The following is an 18366-nucleotide window of genomic DNA, read 5'->3' as shown; positions in this document are numbered from 1 at the left end:
CCTGCCACACAGGGCCATGGAAGAAGGTTTTGTTCTCCCACTGGAAAGCAGGAACTTTTTCTCAGTGTTACCTGAGGTATTTAAGCAGCTTGAAGAACTTCTCACCCTTATTGCCTTGACCTCTGTTCTTTTTTCAGCATGAAATACATTTTAGGTGTAAAATACACAGATTTTTGTAGTTAATATCCCTGTCTCAAATTTGACTTTCCCAATTACTACACAGCAACAATGAACCAGCAGCACAAATTGTAGGCATCTGCAGTGATTCTAGGGGAGAAAAATATTAAATAGCTGTAAGGAATATTGCTGCTGGTTTCCCCTTTACCTGCAGGAAGGAGAATTGTACAATTTGCCATTTCCTGCCTTTTGGATCTGCAGGTGATGTGGAGGCTGCCCAGTGGTGGTGTCTGAACCAGGGGCAGGCTCAGGCAGTTGGATGAAATGTTTAAGCAAGATTTCATGAGCTCTGCAGGCACTTGTTTTCAGAAAATCAGAGATTACCCACCACTACAAAAAATTACCTGGGAGCAAGTTGATCTGGAAATGTTGCTTGGGCCTCCAAATTACTTCTTAACAGAAGTCACTTTTATAAATGAAACTTGGTTTGGGGTTTTTTTTCTAATTACTGTTAAATGAGGAATGTTTTGAGATGATCAAGTATCAGCAGCTCTTCACTGAAAAAGAAAGACCTTTTTATGACAGGAAGTTTAAATCTATGAAAAATCTATTTATTAAATCATTATTAAATATATTTATGAATAATTGTTTGAGGAAATTAAATCTGCACAATATTTGAACTGTTCAGTGTGTGTTTTCAAAGTAACATCTCAGTTGGAAAAGAAGATTGATTAACTCTGTTGAGGATAGCTGAGTTATAAAATTAACAATTCAAAGTAACCTTTTTGTTTTAAGAAAAATACTTCATATAATGCTCTTAGAAGTAAATGAAAGTGGTTTTTATCTGCATGTATGTAAAATTCAAAGTAACTTTTTCTTTTAAGAAAAATTCTTGATATAATGCTCTTAGAAGTAAATGTAAGTGGTTTTATCTGCATGTATGTGAAATGCATCAGGGTGCTTGTCACCTCAGGTTTCTCAGAACCTTCCAGTACAGTGTTCTGTTTTCATTTGGTCCCATCTGTCAGAAATCTTTCATTTGAAAGCTTGCCTCCTTTCTTGCTGGGTAGATGTAATGGAACTCTGACTAAAGTTGTTGTTTTTTTTTTTAATTGAAACAGCTATTATAAATCTGTAAATACTAAATCAAAATTTTCATCCTTGTGCAGCTTTCCTACCTAGAAAACCCAATTTTTATTACCACAGTAATGAGTTTATTGTATGCAAGTGTATTTTTTAAACAAGCTGTGATAAATCTGAAGATATAACTCTGTACATAATCATTCTCATGAGTAGTCATTACCAGGCTTTTGCAGTTCGTTTGTACAAGCAAAAGAAATAAAATAACTTGCTCAAAGGTGTGGTTTGTACCTTTTACTGAGCTGCTGGAACACGTAGATACAGTTGTTCTATTTCTGCAACTTATTAAGTTGTAAAGTTTATAAAAGTTTTCCTAACTTCCATTGCCTGGTGCCTCAGAAAGTGTAGTGACCATCCCCAGGAAGAGACAGAAGCAACTCTCTGAAATCTCTTTTTTTTCCCCATAATTATAGCTGCTATATTAATTTATGCAAAAGAAACAAAGTAGCACATATTGTTAGTAAGGTTAAGTATGGAAATATGCACATTAATAGTTTTTCTTCTAATAACTATTAGCTATTAATATTATTTATTTATGTATTATTATAGTATTAATTATAATAATTATAATATTTGTAATAATTATAATAAGAATATCATATCATATACAAAAATCATTATTATAATACTTTATTATTTACTCTTAAAGTATTGTAATATTAATACTTGAAATATTAATTAATATAATTGCATGAATAATAAATAACATTAAAATAAATGTAAATAAAATAAAGATACATCTAGAAACATATTAATAAAATTAATACATACTAAATGTATTATTAACCTATCATTAGAGATTATTGTAATTAATATTAAAATTACTAATAACTTATTATTAGATATCAATGTTAATTTTATGAATAGTAAAGAAGTGTAGCACTAAACCCAAAATGGGTGTGTTAATACTTTCATTTCTGAGTTTGTACCACGTGTACCCCCACACAGCCATGAATGCCCCCTGGGTATTTATGGTCACCATAAGCCCTGCCTGTGTGCAGTGTTTGATGTGTGTCCCACCCTTCAGTCCAGGTTCTTCTTTTAAAGGTTTCAAATTTGTTTTTTGATATATCTCCACACACAATACAGAGCTACTGGCCAGCTCTGTGTGGGTTTGGCCCTTGAGGCATGTCACAGTTCTTCCTCAAGAGTCTTTGCTCAAGGAAAACAGAGTTTTCAGCTAAGCCTTGCTCTGTTTGAAGCAGAGATTCTGTGTCCTTCAGCTTACAGGCATGGCTGTGATAAAGTTGGGGCAGAAAACTTCATTGCACTTTATTTTTCCAGTAGGTGTAGAAGTGCATTGCATGAGTTCTGAATTCAGCACGTGTTGTTTACTTTCTCAGCAGTGCAGCAAAGGCAGAAAGTACATTAGAAACTTAAAAAAAAAATCCAGAATTGAACATTCCTGTCTTCCTTTCCTGTGTTTGTGTCCATGAGGTATCCATCATGAGTAGATACCATGCCTACTGGCTAGCAGAAGAGAAATTCCAAACCATCCTGTTTCAGTGGCTTTCAGCTGGTGTCTGTAGGCTGCTGTGGTCTCTTGGAGACTTCTGAATGATTTACAGCAGCTAACAAAGTTCTTATGTTAAAATAGGCTTAAATTTGCTATGGGAAAAGGGTTAAATATGCAGGGAACTTGCCCACTGTCTGTGACAGTGATCACAGGGGTCCCAGGATGAGGGAAGAGATGAGAATCTGACTCCATGTTCAGAAGGCTTGGTTTATTATTTTATGATATATATTATATTAAAACTATACTAAAAGAATAGAAGAAAGGATTTCATCAGAAGGCTGGCTAAGAATAGAAAAGGAATGAATAACAAAGGTTTGTCTCTGACCCAGACAGTCTGGACAGCTGGACTGGGATTGGCCATGAATTAGAAACAACCACATGAGACCAATTCCAGATCCACCTGTTGCATTCCACAGCAGCAGATAATCATTGTTTGCATTTTGTTCCTGAGGCCTCTCAGCTTCTAAGGAGAAAAAATCCTAAGGAAAGGATCTTTCAGAAAACATGTCGGTGACAACTGTCAGAAATTGAGTAATTTAGGAGATCAACCTCTAAAGAAAAATTACAAAAAAAGAATATGGGTGATACTCAATGGGAATGGGAATACTCAAGATGAAGTAGAGCATCAAATGGGGTATTTCCATTCTGCATTCTTTCTTTTACTTCTATAATTCATGTTTCCAGTAATAACTACATGGGGTTTTTTTCCCTGCTCAGTATTAGTAGGAGCCAGTCCTTCAGAAGAGTTCTTTTAATCTATTAATCTTTTACAGATTTTGCAGCTGCCCATTATACTCAGATAACTGTGTTATCTCGCTGGAGGGGGGTGTGGATAAAAACCTGAACTGCTATTTCTCTTGTAGATAGCTGACATTTTTTTGCTCTCTACCTGCAGGAACTTCCAGCCCCTTTGCTTGATGATTCCTACAGGAAGGAATTGGGAGATGAAGCAGCAGCTGTGAAGTCTGAGGATTTTCAGGATTCTATGAAAATAGCCTGGCGCTACCAAAATTTACCAAAAATTGAGGTAATGGTTAATTCCTGCTTCTTTCCTCTTGCACTTAAAATGAATTTGAAAAGCAAATGCTTTTCAGTAGAACCTGGACAACAGAACTGCTAATGGGCATTGTTACAGGATTGCCTCTTTGAGGGAAAACTATCATACACCACTGAATATTTTAATTTCTAGTGATGCAACAAGAAAGGGAATTTGGGAGTTTGCAGGTACTCTAAAACTCACTACAGATAATAGTAATTTACAAGTAAAAACCATTTAAGTTCCATGGGATTTTTCAATGAGTATTATCAAATTGAGACAGCTTTTTATGAAAGTTTGGATAATGTGTTTGCTTCCAAACTTGGCCCAAATTTAAGTTGCACACAAATTGTTTAAGTAGGTTTAATCAACAGGACTTAGTGGGTGTCTGCAGTGGAAGCACTGTGTGGAAGCAAGCTGTTGACCTGCTTATCCATGTGCGTAACAACTAAAGCAAGCACTTGAGATTCTATCAGCCTCAGTGTCACTGGGAGCTAAGCACTGTGCAGGGACAATGTAAGGAACAAGCTCAGTGGTCAGTCTTTCAGAGTTTACAGTTGTTGGTGTTTTGTGGATAATCCATCTCCCATGGCTGGTGGCTTTCTTATTTAATCCAGTGGCTCAATCAGTCTTTAACAAAATTACAGCATTTCTGGCTATCCAGGATCAAATCCAGCTTTTGTCTGTACATTTTAGTCTACATTTATAAATTCTGGTTTAGATGTAGTCATACCTGCCTAGTAAGTTCAGTTGTATTCTTAAAAACATAATTGGAATGTGACAAAATGATCTTACAAGGCTTGGCATGTTTGGTTTTCTGTGAAATTGCACAGACATGGCTATACAGTTGTGTCAGAAAAGACTTATATATGGTGACATGCCAAATCAAACAGCCTCCAGGGTAATCATATAATTTCATCAATTTTATTATTGTGAAGCTTGCTGTGCCACTCTGAACCATCCCCAAAATAATTTGTCTGTTTTAAAATCTAGCAGAGTTCCTTGTACATGGATATGAAAACATTTGCACGTTGTTAACAAATTGTGTTCTGATCTTCTAACAAAATAGAAAATTTATTTGAAAATTCAGTTTGGTGTCTACTCATCTTCTTTAACTTCATAGCAGCAACCACTTCTTCCACTAATGTAATATTTCTTGAAAAAGCATGATGTGTGTACCCTTGATTACTGAAAATTGATTATGCAAGATAGAATAAGATTCAGTCTTTCTGGGGGGGGGTTCCCTTGTTATTGTTGCTTTTTAAATTGGTCCTTGGTTATTCTCAATAGTTGAGGCACAATGTTTTTATGTGTATGCTCAATTTATGCAAAAATTAAAACACACAAATAAAAGTATCAGTCTTAAACAATCTATACTTAAGATTCCTCAGGACATTTTAACTGGTGAAAAATTGGTTTAAATTTGTATTTATCAATATTTTGTATTTCAGTTATCATAAATTTTTTGCTGTGTTCTATGTAATTGGATTGGTGATTATACTCCATTGAGGAAAAATCTGATACTGCCTTGCTACCCATAACAATACATTTAGTTCAATAATTTAATGAACAACTTTGGTTGTGATTCCTCCTTTAAATATTCCTTTGCTGGTAAAAACCAATGTTGAATAAAATTTCAAGGCATATTTTCCAAACTGATTGAGCTAATATGCCAGTGCATTTTCAAAAACTGCTGTCAAATAGTTTCAACAGTGAAAGAGGAAAATTAGCTTTGCTTTTAGCTAGAGCTCTAAACATGATAGGAGAAACTTTTCCACCCATTATCTGGTTAAATACAGAGCAGGAATGCTGAGTAAAATATGTCTTTGTGGTGGTTTTGTTGATTGATTTGTTTACTGTTTCTGAGTAATAATAGATTTTTGATTGGTAGTTCAGATGTTCCCTTTGCATTTATTTGACCCTGTTTAGACCAGCCAGGTACCTGGTTTTTGTTCTTAGGCATGATATTGTATTAGTGCTCTTCACAGCTGTCACAGTTTCTCTCTACATATTGCACATACATTGATCAGAAAAACATAGATTTATAAGAAATCTGTTGGAGTGAAAGACCTTCTTATGCTTGGTGTGTCTTTGCCAGTTTGTTACTTATATCTGTATCAGAGGTGAATTAATTTCAACTTTTGAGTATATGGGAGCCTCTTTTGCGATGCAAGACAGTGTGGTTTTTTCTCTTTTTTTTTTTTTTTTTTTTTTTTTTGAATGAACTGCTTATGTTCTTGGGGCAATATATAAACTGTCACAGCGTGAAATCAATTTTCTGCCTTGGTTCATCCTAAATCTGAGATTTCTAGCACATTAGGATTGCAATTAGAAACATTAACAGCAGACGGTAGCGTAAAAGCGCGCTCTGCTCACTGACAGTTTAGAGAATTTCTCCTTGTGCAAACCAGGAATCCAGGAAAGAGCTGGCCTGAGCCTCCAGCCTGCTAAGCAATGTAGTGATGCCTTCTTGAGGAGCTGGGACAGAGGCTAGAAGGAGTTCAGAGGAATAAAGTGGATATTTATTGAAGTCCCTTCAAAGGCCACACCCTGTCAGCGCCCAGATGGCTCCAAGATGGAAGCAAAAGAGGGCTTGGTAATGAGGTCTCACATTTTTATAAGTTTTAATCCTTTTGCATGTAGGAGTTAACTGTCCAATTAATGGCTTCAAATGATGAAGTTTCATCCTCCTTGCTTGCTTGTTCACCCTCCTCACGTTGTTTAAGCTTTGGGCCTGAACTTTGAAGAGATTGCCCTTGAGTCTCCAGCTAGAGTAGGATTGTTTTGTCTTCACCATCCTGTGAAAAGATCCAAGAAACACTTCATATGAACTATAAACTAAGTTAATCCAAAGCTAGAAGCTGCACACCAAACCAGAAGAGAAAAACCTAAAGCCCAAGGTGTCGGTGTCAGAGAGGGCTGGCGAGTGTGCGCTGGGCGCCGCGCGCGGCCGCTCTGCCCCGTCTCATTGTTCACGCTTCCTTGGGTCAGGTAGGCTTTCCAGCAGCTCCCTGCTAAGCCTGGGAATGCAGGACACTGAGCCCTATTCAGGGCCCTCTGCCGTGGACCCAGCTTTTATTGCTTTTATGGGGTTTTATTAGCGCCAAATCCCAGGCTCCACCCAGTTTGTAGGCACTGTGCTCATTCTTTGGAAGCGGGAGAGGTTATCACCTACCTTAATCCCTGCAGCGGGGTGGATTAAGGACACCAATGTGCCTCAGGATTCTCAAAGAGGATCCTGGAAACTTCTTGTTTCTTCTTTTTTGCTGTCTTTACTAAACTCTATTGGGCCTCAGGAAGGATTTGCATCTGAAATGGGCGACCTGGAGCTTTTCTCAATGAAGACATCAGATCAAAGTTCAGTTAGTCAAGGCCTTTCTAAAACATTAAGGGGGCTTGGAAGTACACAATAAAAAGATGAGCTCTGGCAGAGATTGCAGTAAAAACATTCTGATCTGTAATCCGGATAAAGAATAGATTATAGGCCAAAGAACAGCCCCTGTTTAAATTGCTTTCAGAAGCCTTGTTTTGAATAAAGTTACATTTTACAATAAAAACATTTAAATTTTGATGGAATGTTGTGTTTTATTGAACTGCCTACTTTAAAAATCAGATACCAAGAAATAAATTGGTGCACTGATTTAGAGAATGTGCTTTTCTATATAAATATTTTTTAGTAAAACTAGTTGCCTCGAATGACTAGATATTCATAATCAATTCCATGGATCTTAATTTTTTTATATAAACTGCTTATTTCTTTTAACTAAAAGTTTGGGTTTCATTGGTTATTCTGGGAAAAGTATTGCATTATTGTTCCTGTTGATATTCTCTGATAACTGACCAGGCCTAACACCTATTAGTCAAATAATTTCAAAATATTTACCCTAAAGCAAATCATTCTAACTAATTTTAATAGTTTAATACATTTTGGGTGAAATACTTTCTACTTGAATATTTCATGGTATAACAGTTTGGGGGGGGGGGGTTCCTAAACCAGGACAGGGGGGAGTTAACTTTACATGTATAATTCATATAATGTTGCAGGTTCTGTTCTGAATTCCATTAATATGGACCAAACAGATGCATTTATTTCCTCCATTTCATAGCACAGCATGTTCAAAATGTGTAATTCCTGCACAGGTATGCATTAAATTTGGTTTTGGTGTTTCTTATATCAAAATTAAAATCTGAAGAAAATGTATCTTCATTATGGCAAATCATAGTTATTGCATGTAATGCTCAGCCTGCTGTTCGATTTTCAAGGAATTGAAAATAATTTTAAACTCTTTCTTATTTTTCTATTAAAATCACTTATATGAAGATGCAATGGTTGGTTTTTTCACTGATCATAAATAAAGAGAAAAATTTTCCAAGTCAGCTGAAAATATTTCTGTAGCACTCATATAATTGTCAGAAACTGAAAAATCAAAGAGGCTGAACACATGTTCTGCTGATTTCACAGATCTGGCCTCTGCAAATTTGTGATCATCTGTCTAGAACATGTGCAAAAAAGACATTCTTTTAATTATCTGACTGCACTTGGGTGCTGCAACTTGGAATAGCAGAGGTTGAACTCTGTGTGAAGATTCACATTCAAGGATGACAAGGGGGAAACGAAAACTTAGTAGTAATTATTATAATGTTTTTCTACTTTAAGCTTTTATTTAGGGTGAATGGGAAAAAACCCAGGTTTGAAGTGTATTGCTAGTTAATTACTTTCCTTTGACAGATAATAGTTTAAGATTGTAATCAGTACTGTTGTTTCCACAGACCAGCCCAACAACCTATACAAAGTTTGGCCATTATTATGATGTTTCTAAAAAAATGTCTCCAGAACTGTGTCAGTCTGTGAAATTGCACAGTTTTTACCTCCACGAAGAATTGCCTTTCGAGCCTAAAATGAAAACATGGTAAGTTTTGACACCACGGTTCTGTTGTGTGTTTAGATTTTGCATACATATTGGCAGGAAATGATAATTTTGGGTCTGCACTTGCTGTGGTGATGGATGGGGTTCAGGAGCAGTTTGGCTGTGGGTGCCGCTCAGTGCCACCCACCCGGAGTGGCACAGGGACAGCTCAGAGCTCTGCTCCCAGCTGGGGGAGTGTTGGAGTTCTGGTTGCTGAGAATTTTAAATTTTCTGTGCTGGCAGGCACTGACCCCCAAGAGAACACTGCATTTGACCTGAGGCTGTGGAGAAAGCTTCCAAAATGAAATTACAGAGCTGGGATTGTGGGTGTGGAGTTTGACTAGAAGTGTGTAATATCACAGGGGGAAAACTTAGAGTTTGGGGTTTCAGAACACAGTAATATATATAAAGCAAGATGGAGGTTTTAGAGCAGTGGCTGGTCCTTCTTTTTCACCTTCTTCTCCATGGGTTTGGGTGGGTTTTGTGTAATTGGTCAGGAAACTCCACATTGTGGACTTCGAGTGATCAGTTATTGGGTTAAAAGTGAAAATAATTTAGGTGTTATTTCTTAATTGGATCGTTTAGCCTTAAAAGGCCTCGTAACAAAAGATAATTGGCCATTTTATGCCTTGTTAGTGAAGAACTGCAGAACTCACTGCCTGTGAGACTGCAACATAGCTAAGAAATAATAAACACCTGAATCTGAACATGAACTATCCTCTCAAATGCCTTCAATCCCAATCCAAACAGAGGAATGAGGAAGCTGAAAACTGGCAGGGGAGGGAGCAGGCTGGCAGTGACAATTCAGGCAGACATTACTAGGGCAGCCTAGCTGAAGGTTGAGCCCAGCCCTGCTGACAGCCCAGTGTGGGGACTGGGAGAGCTGTTCCTGTCTGGCTGAGAATCCTCCCTGAGCACCGTGCCCCAGCAGCTCAGAGATGGGCTTGTCAGGTGGCTATCAGCCTTCAAAGGATCTCTGCAGTTCTCAGGGCTTGGGAGACAGGCCATCCTTGACCTACATAGCTTAGAGTGCTAGATCAGATTAGTTGATGATGTGCTTTCACTTCCTACATCCTACAGCTTCACCTAAGGAAAAAGCAATATGCTGTGAATAAAATTACAATCACTAATTACGTCTTACAAAACATTTCCTATTCAAGCTCTTCTCGGAATGAATAACTCGTTATGGTTATGGCTGTCAGTAGGGAATTAAGGAAGACTGAGAGAAAATGAGTGACAGTAGGAAAGACTCATCTTAGCCTGTAGACACACACATCCATTGTGTCTTTCTTGGAGACACTTCAAGTCAAGTCAGACATCAAGGCTGGGCCAGCACTTTCTTTGTCCGGCCCAGTCACTGAATTTATATAATAGTGTAATTTATATAATTCATATAAGACCTAGCTTTATAGATCCCAGTGTATAGGGCCAGCTCCTGGAGGCAGTGTGGGATTCATTTGGATTGATTTCCAGTGCAGTGCACTCATATAAAACCTCAGATTTGTGAAAGAAGTGCAGTATGAGCCACCTTTCTTAGAGCTGTAGCAAAGCAAAAGCCAAGTCTCTCATTTGTTCTGTGTTACATGATCAAATGTCTCTGCTTTGTGAAGTAAATTCTTGTGATAGTGTAAAAAACCCCCAATTTTAGGACAAAGCAGAGAACTTCTTTCTATATAAGTATTTGAACCAACTTTTTTTATATGTTAATGTTGTAATTTCTAATTTTTAGTAGCAGAGCAGTAGAGGATGGACACAAAAAATATCTGACAGGTTGCAAGTGTTGTTACAGTTACTGAGCAATTTAACTCCCTTTCTCTTCTCTAGCTAATGAGAATGTTGTGACTCATCCACTAACTATATGGCTGTCAAGTATTAGTTCATTTTACATTAAAATCAAATTAACTCATCAGTATAGCAGAAGGAATGGACTTTATGCATTTGATTTTATAAGCCTTGTTTAATGCTGATATTGTGCTTGTGTGCTAGCCTGATAAAAGTGCATCATTCTTACTGTGTGAGTTCCACTCTTTTTTTTTAGTTTAAATCTAACAGAAAGATTGGATTTATGTCATTTTCTTGGCAAATTGGTAGAGCACAGAGTGATGAGGTGAGGAAGATGATCAGATAAAGTGGTCTTTGGAAGGTTCATCTCCTTTTCCTCTCCCTGCCACCTCAACGTGGGTGTCCTTCAAAAGCCTCTCCCAGGGAAATGAAGGAGTTGTGGTGTTGGGAGTAAATGCTGGTACCAAAGTAACAGCCAGCCACCATTCCAAACATTGTCATGCAGTCTAAAAACTACATGATACATGACAGGGAGGAGCAGAGACCACCCTGGGAATAGCAAACTCTTAGAAATCTGTGGGGAATGTAGAGTTGGGTAAATCTCTTTCTTTACAGTGTCTCATTTGTCTTCTAACTGTGGTTGGTGTCATTTCTGACCACAAACACAGTGGGGTTTGGATTCCCTATTTTAAAAAGGTTGTACTAGGTCAGTGTTAAGACAAGGTGGGAAGGAAGAATTTTTCAAAATTACAGTCTCTGATATTAGGCTTAAAAAGGAGAATGGAAGCTCTTGAAAAAAAATGGAAGCAGAGTTAAAAGCTGACCTGCAGAGGATGCAGCTCTGTCTTCTGCAGTCATGGGCTGCTGTAAATATGGTAGAAATACGGGCAGGAAATATGGAGATATTTTTCTAACGATTTGCACAAGAAGTTGCCTTGCAGACAGGAGTATTGTAGAATCTCCATCACTGACAATTTCTAAGGACAAGCTAGGTAAACATCTGTCAGACTAACTGAGGTCCTTTCCATCCCTGTATTTATGATTCTTTAACTCACATTAGTCATGATGTCTAAATTAAATAAAATCCAAAAAAGAAATCCATTTTATTTCACCTGTTCCTCAGTGAGTGAACTGTCTCTGTAATTGTAGCTAATGTATGAGTTTCCTTTGCATGATCAGAGATGTAGGGAATTTATATAGGCCAGAAACTCTTACCCCTTTTGAGAAATCATGTATATTTATATATATATATGTCCCTCTCTGGCTATCCAAACAAGCACTTGGTTTCTTTATGGACTTGGAAAGAAAGGTGATTTTTTTTTTTTTCTTTTGCCTGATTGGATTAAAACTGATCTTTTCTTTGCAATTAAAAATGAGTTTTGGAGGTTTTCAACATCATTTGGATGGATCAGTCTTCCTTTTGTTTCCTGTGTTTTCACATGTGTGTGTACCTGTTTTTTGATAGAGGGAGGGGCAAAGTGTTACCCTATAAACTGGACCTTGTGTGTATAGTGTAGGTATAACATTTAATGGCCATGTTTGCTCTTCTTCCTCAGTTCTGGGACCTGATGGCTGAATTAGACCACGGGGTTCCCTTGGATAATCACTCAAGGTGGATGGAAGTTCATTTCCCTATGCTTAAAATTAACTGAAGCCAGTGTTGCTAAAGGAAGCAGTAACTGGGCCTGGGTGCTTGGTGCCAGAAGAAGGCACAAACCCTCCCTGTCTTATCTCACTTTTATGCTGGGGAAGGGCAGCTGTGTGCTGGTGCTGGGCCCAGCTTTACAGGGATGTGTGGCTGACAGGAGCTGCTCTGCAGTGGTTGTTGCCAGGATATTCTGTGTCCTGCTCGCTGCAGTGCTGGGGCTGGCACCCAGCAGGAAGGCAGGAATATCCTCTCTGGTGGCCCTGGACACTGCAGGCAACACTTATTTTCCATCTCTGCTTTCAGTCTCCTTTGGGGCAATTGCCAAACAAGAAGGTTTGGTAATAAAAGGAACCAAAATAATTAAGTTGTGGTTTTTCAGTAACGTTAGTAAATCTTACCTTAAGAAAGTATGTGCATTTGATAAAAGAATACATTTATCTAGAGACTAGATTTACCAATAAATTTGGTAAATTAACAGATTAAACAGGTTTGACTGTCTTGCCTAATGGAGTCTCCTTTTCCATAACAAGTCTATTTGTCATACCCTTGATAACCTCACCTTTGTTAAGTGCTTGGAAACTATCAGCAGAGAAGTCAGAGCCTTGGTTGTAACCAGGATACCTTCTTGCCAGCTCCTGCTTTATCCATTACTAAAGTGCTAAACAAAAAAAAAGGGTAAAGGAGGTATTGTTTAAACTCATTATCACCATCAAATCGTGTTTAGCAACAAAACCAAAAAAATACTAGAAACCGGAAAATAAGAAATATCTTATTTCCTTCCTTAAATATTGTGACAAACATTGCCAGAAGGGTAATGCAACTTGCTTTTATAAACAGTTTTTCTACATTAGCTTTCATGTTCTTATTTACATAAGATGGGTCAAATTCAAGGAAGCCATTAATATTTTAGAAAGTGGTAGAAAAGCACCTGTTTTGACATATTTAAAAAATCTACACACACTACATGGTTTTTAAAAATTCTTTTTTTCTGCAAATCTCCTTCTGGTAGATTAATTGAAGATCTATTTTATTTCTTTGGTTTAATTTTGAGACCCTTTAATGCTGCAAGTGCTTTGGTTATTTTATTCTTTTATCCACTAGCTTTTAAAAACAAGTTAGGAATGAATCAGAAATCAGCAAAGAGTTTGATTGCAGTATATTCTCTGGCAAAATAAAATATTATCTGTTCTGATAATGCAAAGACACAGAGAGAGAATTTTGGCTACTGTGGGGGGGCTAAAGTTCACCCTGTAAACTGACAGCTGCCACACAGTGTAGGTAGAACATTTAATAGCCATTCCTTTTGCAACTGAGCACTGGGAAAGTAATGGACTTGAGAAGTTCAACTTGCTTTTTTTGTACAGCAAGGCAGAGTTTATGCATGAAATATCAGGTTGAGATCATACCCTGCCAGTTAATTTTCAAGTCTGAATTTCATTAAGGGTATTAAATTATTGAAGTGCATCACTTTAGCCAGAAGCCTTCTAGGGTACTAAATCTGAAACAAACACAGAGTTTAATTTGGAAACTCTCCTTTGTGTTCATATCAGAGAGGGGTCATCTCTTAATCTTTTTTGATATTGATTGTTTCAAAACTCAAATTTTTTAGGACCACATGACTTTTTTGATTGTAGATGTTTATAACTCAAGTGTATTTGAGGGTTGAGGTTGTATGGATACTGTCTTCTTAAAGGATACACACATTTTTGAGTTGAAGCAATGGTGCAAAAGACAGATCATTGCAATTCTTATATGCATCTCAGAAAACTTGAATTCTCTCCTGTGCCAAGGGATGAAAGCAAGTTTGTTTGTGTTTATTCATCAGTAAAATGCATTTGGATAACAGTCTAGGCTCTCAGTAAAGTAATGAGAATAATATTAATAATAATATTTCATTAATATTTGGGTCAGGTGGTCTCTCAAAGTGCCTTCCAACCTGAGCTGTTACCAGACACAGAAATTATGGAGCAAACAAGAATATTTTTAAAGGCAAAATTTTCAAAATAACCTGTTGTATATCCAAAGAAGTACAGCAAAAGGTTTGAATCCTCAACCCTTGATGAGACTGCAAGAAAATGTCAAAGACAGAAAAGATGGAAGGGCTTAAGCTGCAATGAGGAGCCTGCATTAGGCCCAGACCCTCAACCCCATGTGGTCCATGGGATTTAAGAAAACAATTTCTCTTTTAAAAGTGAGCACCTGAATTGCTCTTTGAAAATAGAGAGCTTCTAAATCTGACAAGATGATTTGCTGAACTTTTTCATTTTGTGTTGTCTGCTTAAATCCATTTTTAGCCATTGGTTTCCTTTGTTTATTTTTCTGAATGTTATATTTTCTAAAAAATACATAGAATAAACTCTGCCTCTCAATTTTGCTGTCATGCAAATAAAGCTGTGAAAATGCATGAAAAATGTTCATAGAAAGTCAGCCCTGTTCATCAGGGCATTGATTAGGTACCCTTGGAATAACTGGGTAGATCTCTGTCAGTTACAGAAGATTAGTACTGGGCTGGAATGGTTTCAGCTTTAAGTTGATACATTAAATCATTAATCTTCTAGATGTAAGTGAGCCTGACATAATTAAGTTATGTTAATCCCTGGAGATTTTAGCTTTCACTAAATGTCTGAGCACTGAACTAGTTAATATGAAGCAATCACAACTGCTTATAATGTCAACTTTATTCAAAGAGTTTGGGGTATTTTTTTTTGTTTTCTGACACCTCTTTTCCTTGTGACACTTGCACTGAGAGCTGCATCTGTTCATGTTTATTTTTTATACAGCTGTTAGAGACTTATAGGAGAATATTGAAATGTGTAACTAAAATATTTCTGCTTGCCAACAGGAATATGAACAGTGGTTATGCAAGGCTGCTTCAGTCCATTCAGAGGATCATTTCCCAGGGGGGCTTTGATGGCTCTGATCCCCAGGTACTGAATACCCTCAGACTCCTCTTTAATCCTGTAACTATTCTTCTCTTGCTTTTCTTGCACAAGGTCTTGGATAAATTATTAAGGAACAAATTGTTTCTAAACATTGCTGAAGTAAACAAGCAAAATAAAGAGTGTTGTTCATGTTTTAAGGGGTTTTTTTTGAGTTTTTACCTGATACAGATATGCAGAGAAGGAAATGTAAGGCAGCATTAGTAAAATGCCTTTTCTGCAATTACTTAATAAATGGATGGCCAAATATAATGGAACTAAGCAAAACACATTTTCACCTACAATATTTATTTTTCAAATTACAGCTCTAGCATAATCTGCTCAAGATTCTTGAAGTTAAACATTTACCCCTAAATTTTCAGGGTTTTTTTATTGTTGTTTTAACTGGTGTGAATTTTTTAATTGATTAAATGGTAATATCTTTCTGTGGTGAGCATTGAAAGAGAAGTAAAGAAATAAGAATGCTATTTCAATTTACAAATCAGCTTATCAGCCTTCCAAAAAGCTCTGTACTCTTCATAAAGTACAAAATGTGGGAATCAAAAACACTTTCAGGGCAACAACATGGGCTGGAAGACCTTTTTCTAATTTGAGCAGTGCCCTGTAAGTTATTCTTTGTCATTTACATGGCAGTCCTTTGGAGCTGATGGAAATAATATAATCAATTGTATATACTGATGTATATATTGATGATGAAAGGTAATTATTGCTGTACCATAGAAATTCCACTGCAGTAGAAGCCAATCAGCACCGACTCTGTGGAGCCTGAAATGATTTCATACAAGTTCAATATCTTAGGAATATGAAGGTTTTTTTTCCTGTTGCTTAGGTGCACATCAAGAGCTGCCTGAATCTGCTGGAATAGCATGGGAATCATTTTTGCAGGGAGAAGATGCAGGAGAGGCTGTTTTCCTGGCTGCCAGTGGGCTTTGGGAGCGTTACCTGCACCCAGCCCTCGCATGTAAATGTCGGTGCTTGTGCTCAGCCGAGATGTCTGGGAGGGTTTTGCCCTCCCCTCGGTGGCAGTGCCAGCCTGGAGAAGGCCATTGGTCCCTGCCAGGCCCCTCGCCCCACGGTAGCCATGGCAACAGGGATGTGTGTCATCCTCCCGTGCTGCACGGGGATGCTCCTCCTGCCTCAGAGCCCTGGGTGACACAGACACCCTGCCAGCCCCCAGCCAGCCTCCTGCCCGAGACATCAGCCTCTTATTGCTTATTTTTCTTCATACATTCACTTACATAAAAGGAAATGAAGGTTTTTCAGAGCTACAATTTGGGTATTTTTTTTTGCTTGCAAAAATTAAACATTTATTTATTATTTCCTTTGCTTTTTGTCAACTGTTTCAAAATTACTTACTAGTGTCAACAAAACAGAACCTGAACTTTAACTGAGATTAATCTAACAGTGTATTGTTGCTCAATAATACATATAGATTTCAAAGGTGAAACTTTAAAAGTTAGTTTTCAGGCCAGTTTATTGATCTAAAAAGCCATTAGCACTATGTAGTTCCTTCTGTTTCAAGGGAAGTAAGGCAAACAACTTCCTGGAGTGGTTTCTATCATTTTCTTTTAATATTCCACTTTCCCCTTTGCATCATCTTTCTTTGTACAGTCAAATTTTGTACATTTAGAGGCCTTGTATAATACATACTTCTTAAAAATGTGTCCAGACTTGAATGTAGCTGTGGCCTGGAACCCACCTTGGATCTTTTATTTGCCAAATCTCTGAGCAATTCATTGCTATTTCCCTTCATATACTGAGCTCTCTAAAGTGCTTTTTAAGTAGGCAGGTGTGAAGATTGTAGAGTAAGGAGCAGCCTGTATCCTTATGGACCTGTGTATAGTTGCCATATATAATCATCAAAGCTTCTGGAAAGTTTGGGCACCCCCAAATAATCCTGTACCTGACTGGTAAAGCTTTCAGATATTTTTGGCTGCTTTCACATCAATTTGCCAATGATACTCAGATTTACTCCTTTATTGGAAGAAAACTGAGCAGAGTGTAACTCATCCCAGCTGAGGGATGGTTTGACACAATTGGGAAAATAAGTGAGAACCACCATTAGAGGTTTGGTAGCCTTTGATAAAATGCTCAGGCATCTCTAGGACCTAGCACAGTCAGCTGACATTAGTTAATAGTTAATAATGAGTTAATACTTAGAAAATCAGAGTTTGAATTACCTAGAAGCTACAAATACAGGCATCAGGTTTGCAGCCTTTCTAAAGCCTCCCAGTAACTCTGCTGTTGATCCTTAAGTGGGAATCCTTTACAGATTGATCATGGTATTAAGTTATTTGGAATAGCACCAATTTGTTTCACAGTGTTTTGGGGTTTTCATGTTTAACATCAGAGCTTTAATAGGCAACTATTTCCTAACATTAATTTTGTGTACTTACTTCAGGGTAATAGTTGAGGGGGATTTAGTTTGTTGATGTCTTGGAGTTGGGTTTTCTGAATTCTTCCTAATCAGAATTTCTGCTGCCAAATCAAACACTGTTACAAGAATTCATTAATTTTTTTTAATTACAAAATAAATCCAAACTTCCAGGCTAATGTGAATATTAAAGATCTAGTGGTGCATTTTTAAAAATCCTACTCTTTACAGCAGGCTGGTTGTGGGAGGATATTGTACTTCCACTTTTCTTATATTTCAGTTTTGCAATAAAATGAAATAGAAATAAATTTTATATGTATTATGTATATTAGTATATATCTTTTTAGATAATAGATTATACTGGTAGAAGTTCTATTACTGGCCAAATAAATACATCTGATATTATCTGGTGTCTGAATAGCTTTATCTTTTACTACTCTTATGATCTGATATTGTGAGATAAGCATCTGTCATCCTCTCTCCATTGAGAGAACAGTTTTTTTCCTCTGTAGGCTGTTCTTATGGATGTTCCTCATAAGAAAAAAATATTTTCCTCATTTAAAAAGTTTCTGTAAGTTTTATGTATGTTTGTGTTGATATTTTGAAATACTGTAATGCTTTCTCTGCCTGGTTAATGTCCATGATATCTGGATAAACAGTTTTCTTAAATGCCCTGTTGTTCTTTTTCTTGTTGCTTAAGTGCACATCAAGAACTGCCTGAATCTGCTCTGATCAGAAGTAATTAAAGAATATTAGACCAAAACTTCTCTTTTTTGGTATTCTTTTTAAAACTGAGCACCTGATCCGAGAGGATACCATACAGAGAAGTGTTGTCCTATCCTGTACTGTTGCCCTGATCTTCAGGCAGTGCTGTAAAAAGTTCACTTTTTGTAACTAAAGCCTAAAA

General features: G+C 37.2%; 1 protein-coding gene across 2 annotated transcripts in view; it reads left to right on the top strand.

The window, feature by feature from the left end:
• The window catches only part of ELP4 (elongator acetyltransferase complex subunit 4), a 140795-nt gene that overhangs the window by 26685 nt on the left and 95744 nt on the right, over window positions 1–18366 (top strand). For both annotated transcript variants that reach the window (XM_059848361.1, XM_059848359.1), the window contains exons 4-6: window positions 3669–3800; window positions 8580–8719; window positions 14989–15073. In XM_059848361.1, coding sequence (XP_059704344.1) covers window positions 3669–3800; window positions 8580–8719; window positions 14989–15073 — 357 coding nt within the window. The remainder of the gene's footprint in view (window positions 1–3668; window positions 3801–8579; window positions 8720–14988; window positions 15074–18366) is intronic.

Source organism: Haemorhous mexicanus, chromosome 6, assembly GCF_027477595.1.
Source record: "Haemorhous mexicanus isolate bHaeMex1 chromosome 6, bHaeMex1.pri, whole genome shotgun sequence".
Taxonomy (NCBI): domain Eukaryota; kingdom Metazoa; phylum Chordata; class Aves; order Passeriformes; family Fringillidae; genus Haemorhous; species Haemorhous mexicanus.
The sequence above is the reverse complement of the archived record's forward strand: the minus strand, read 5'-3'. Positions and strand labels throughout refer to the sequence as shown.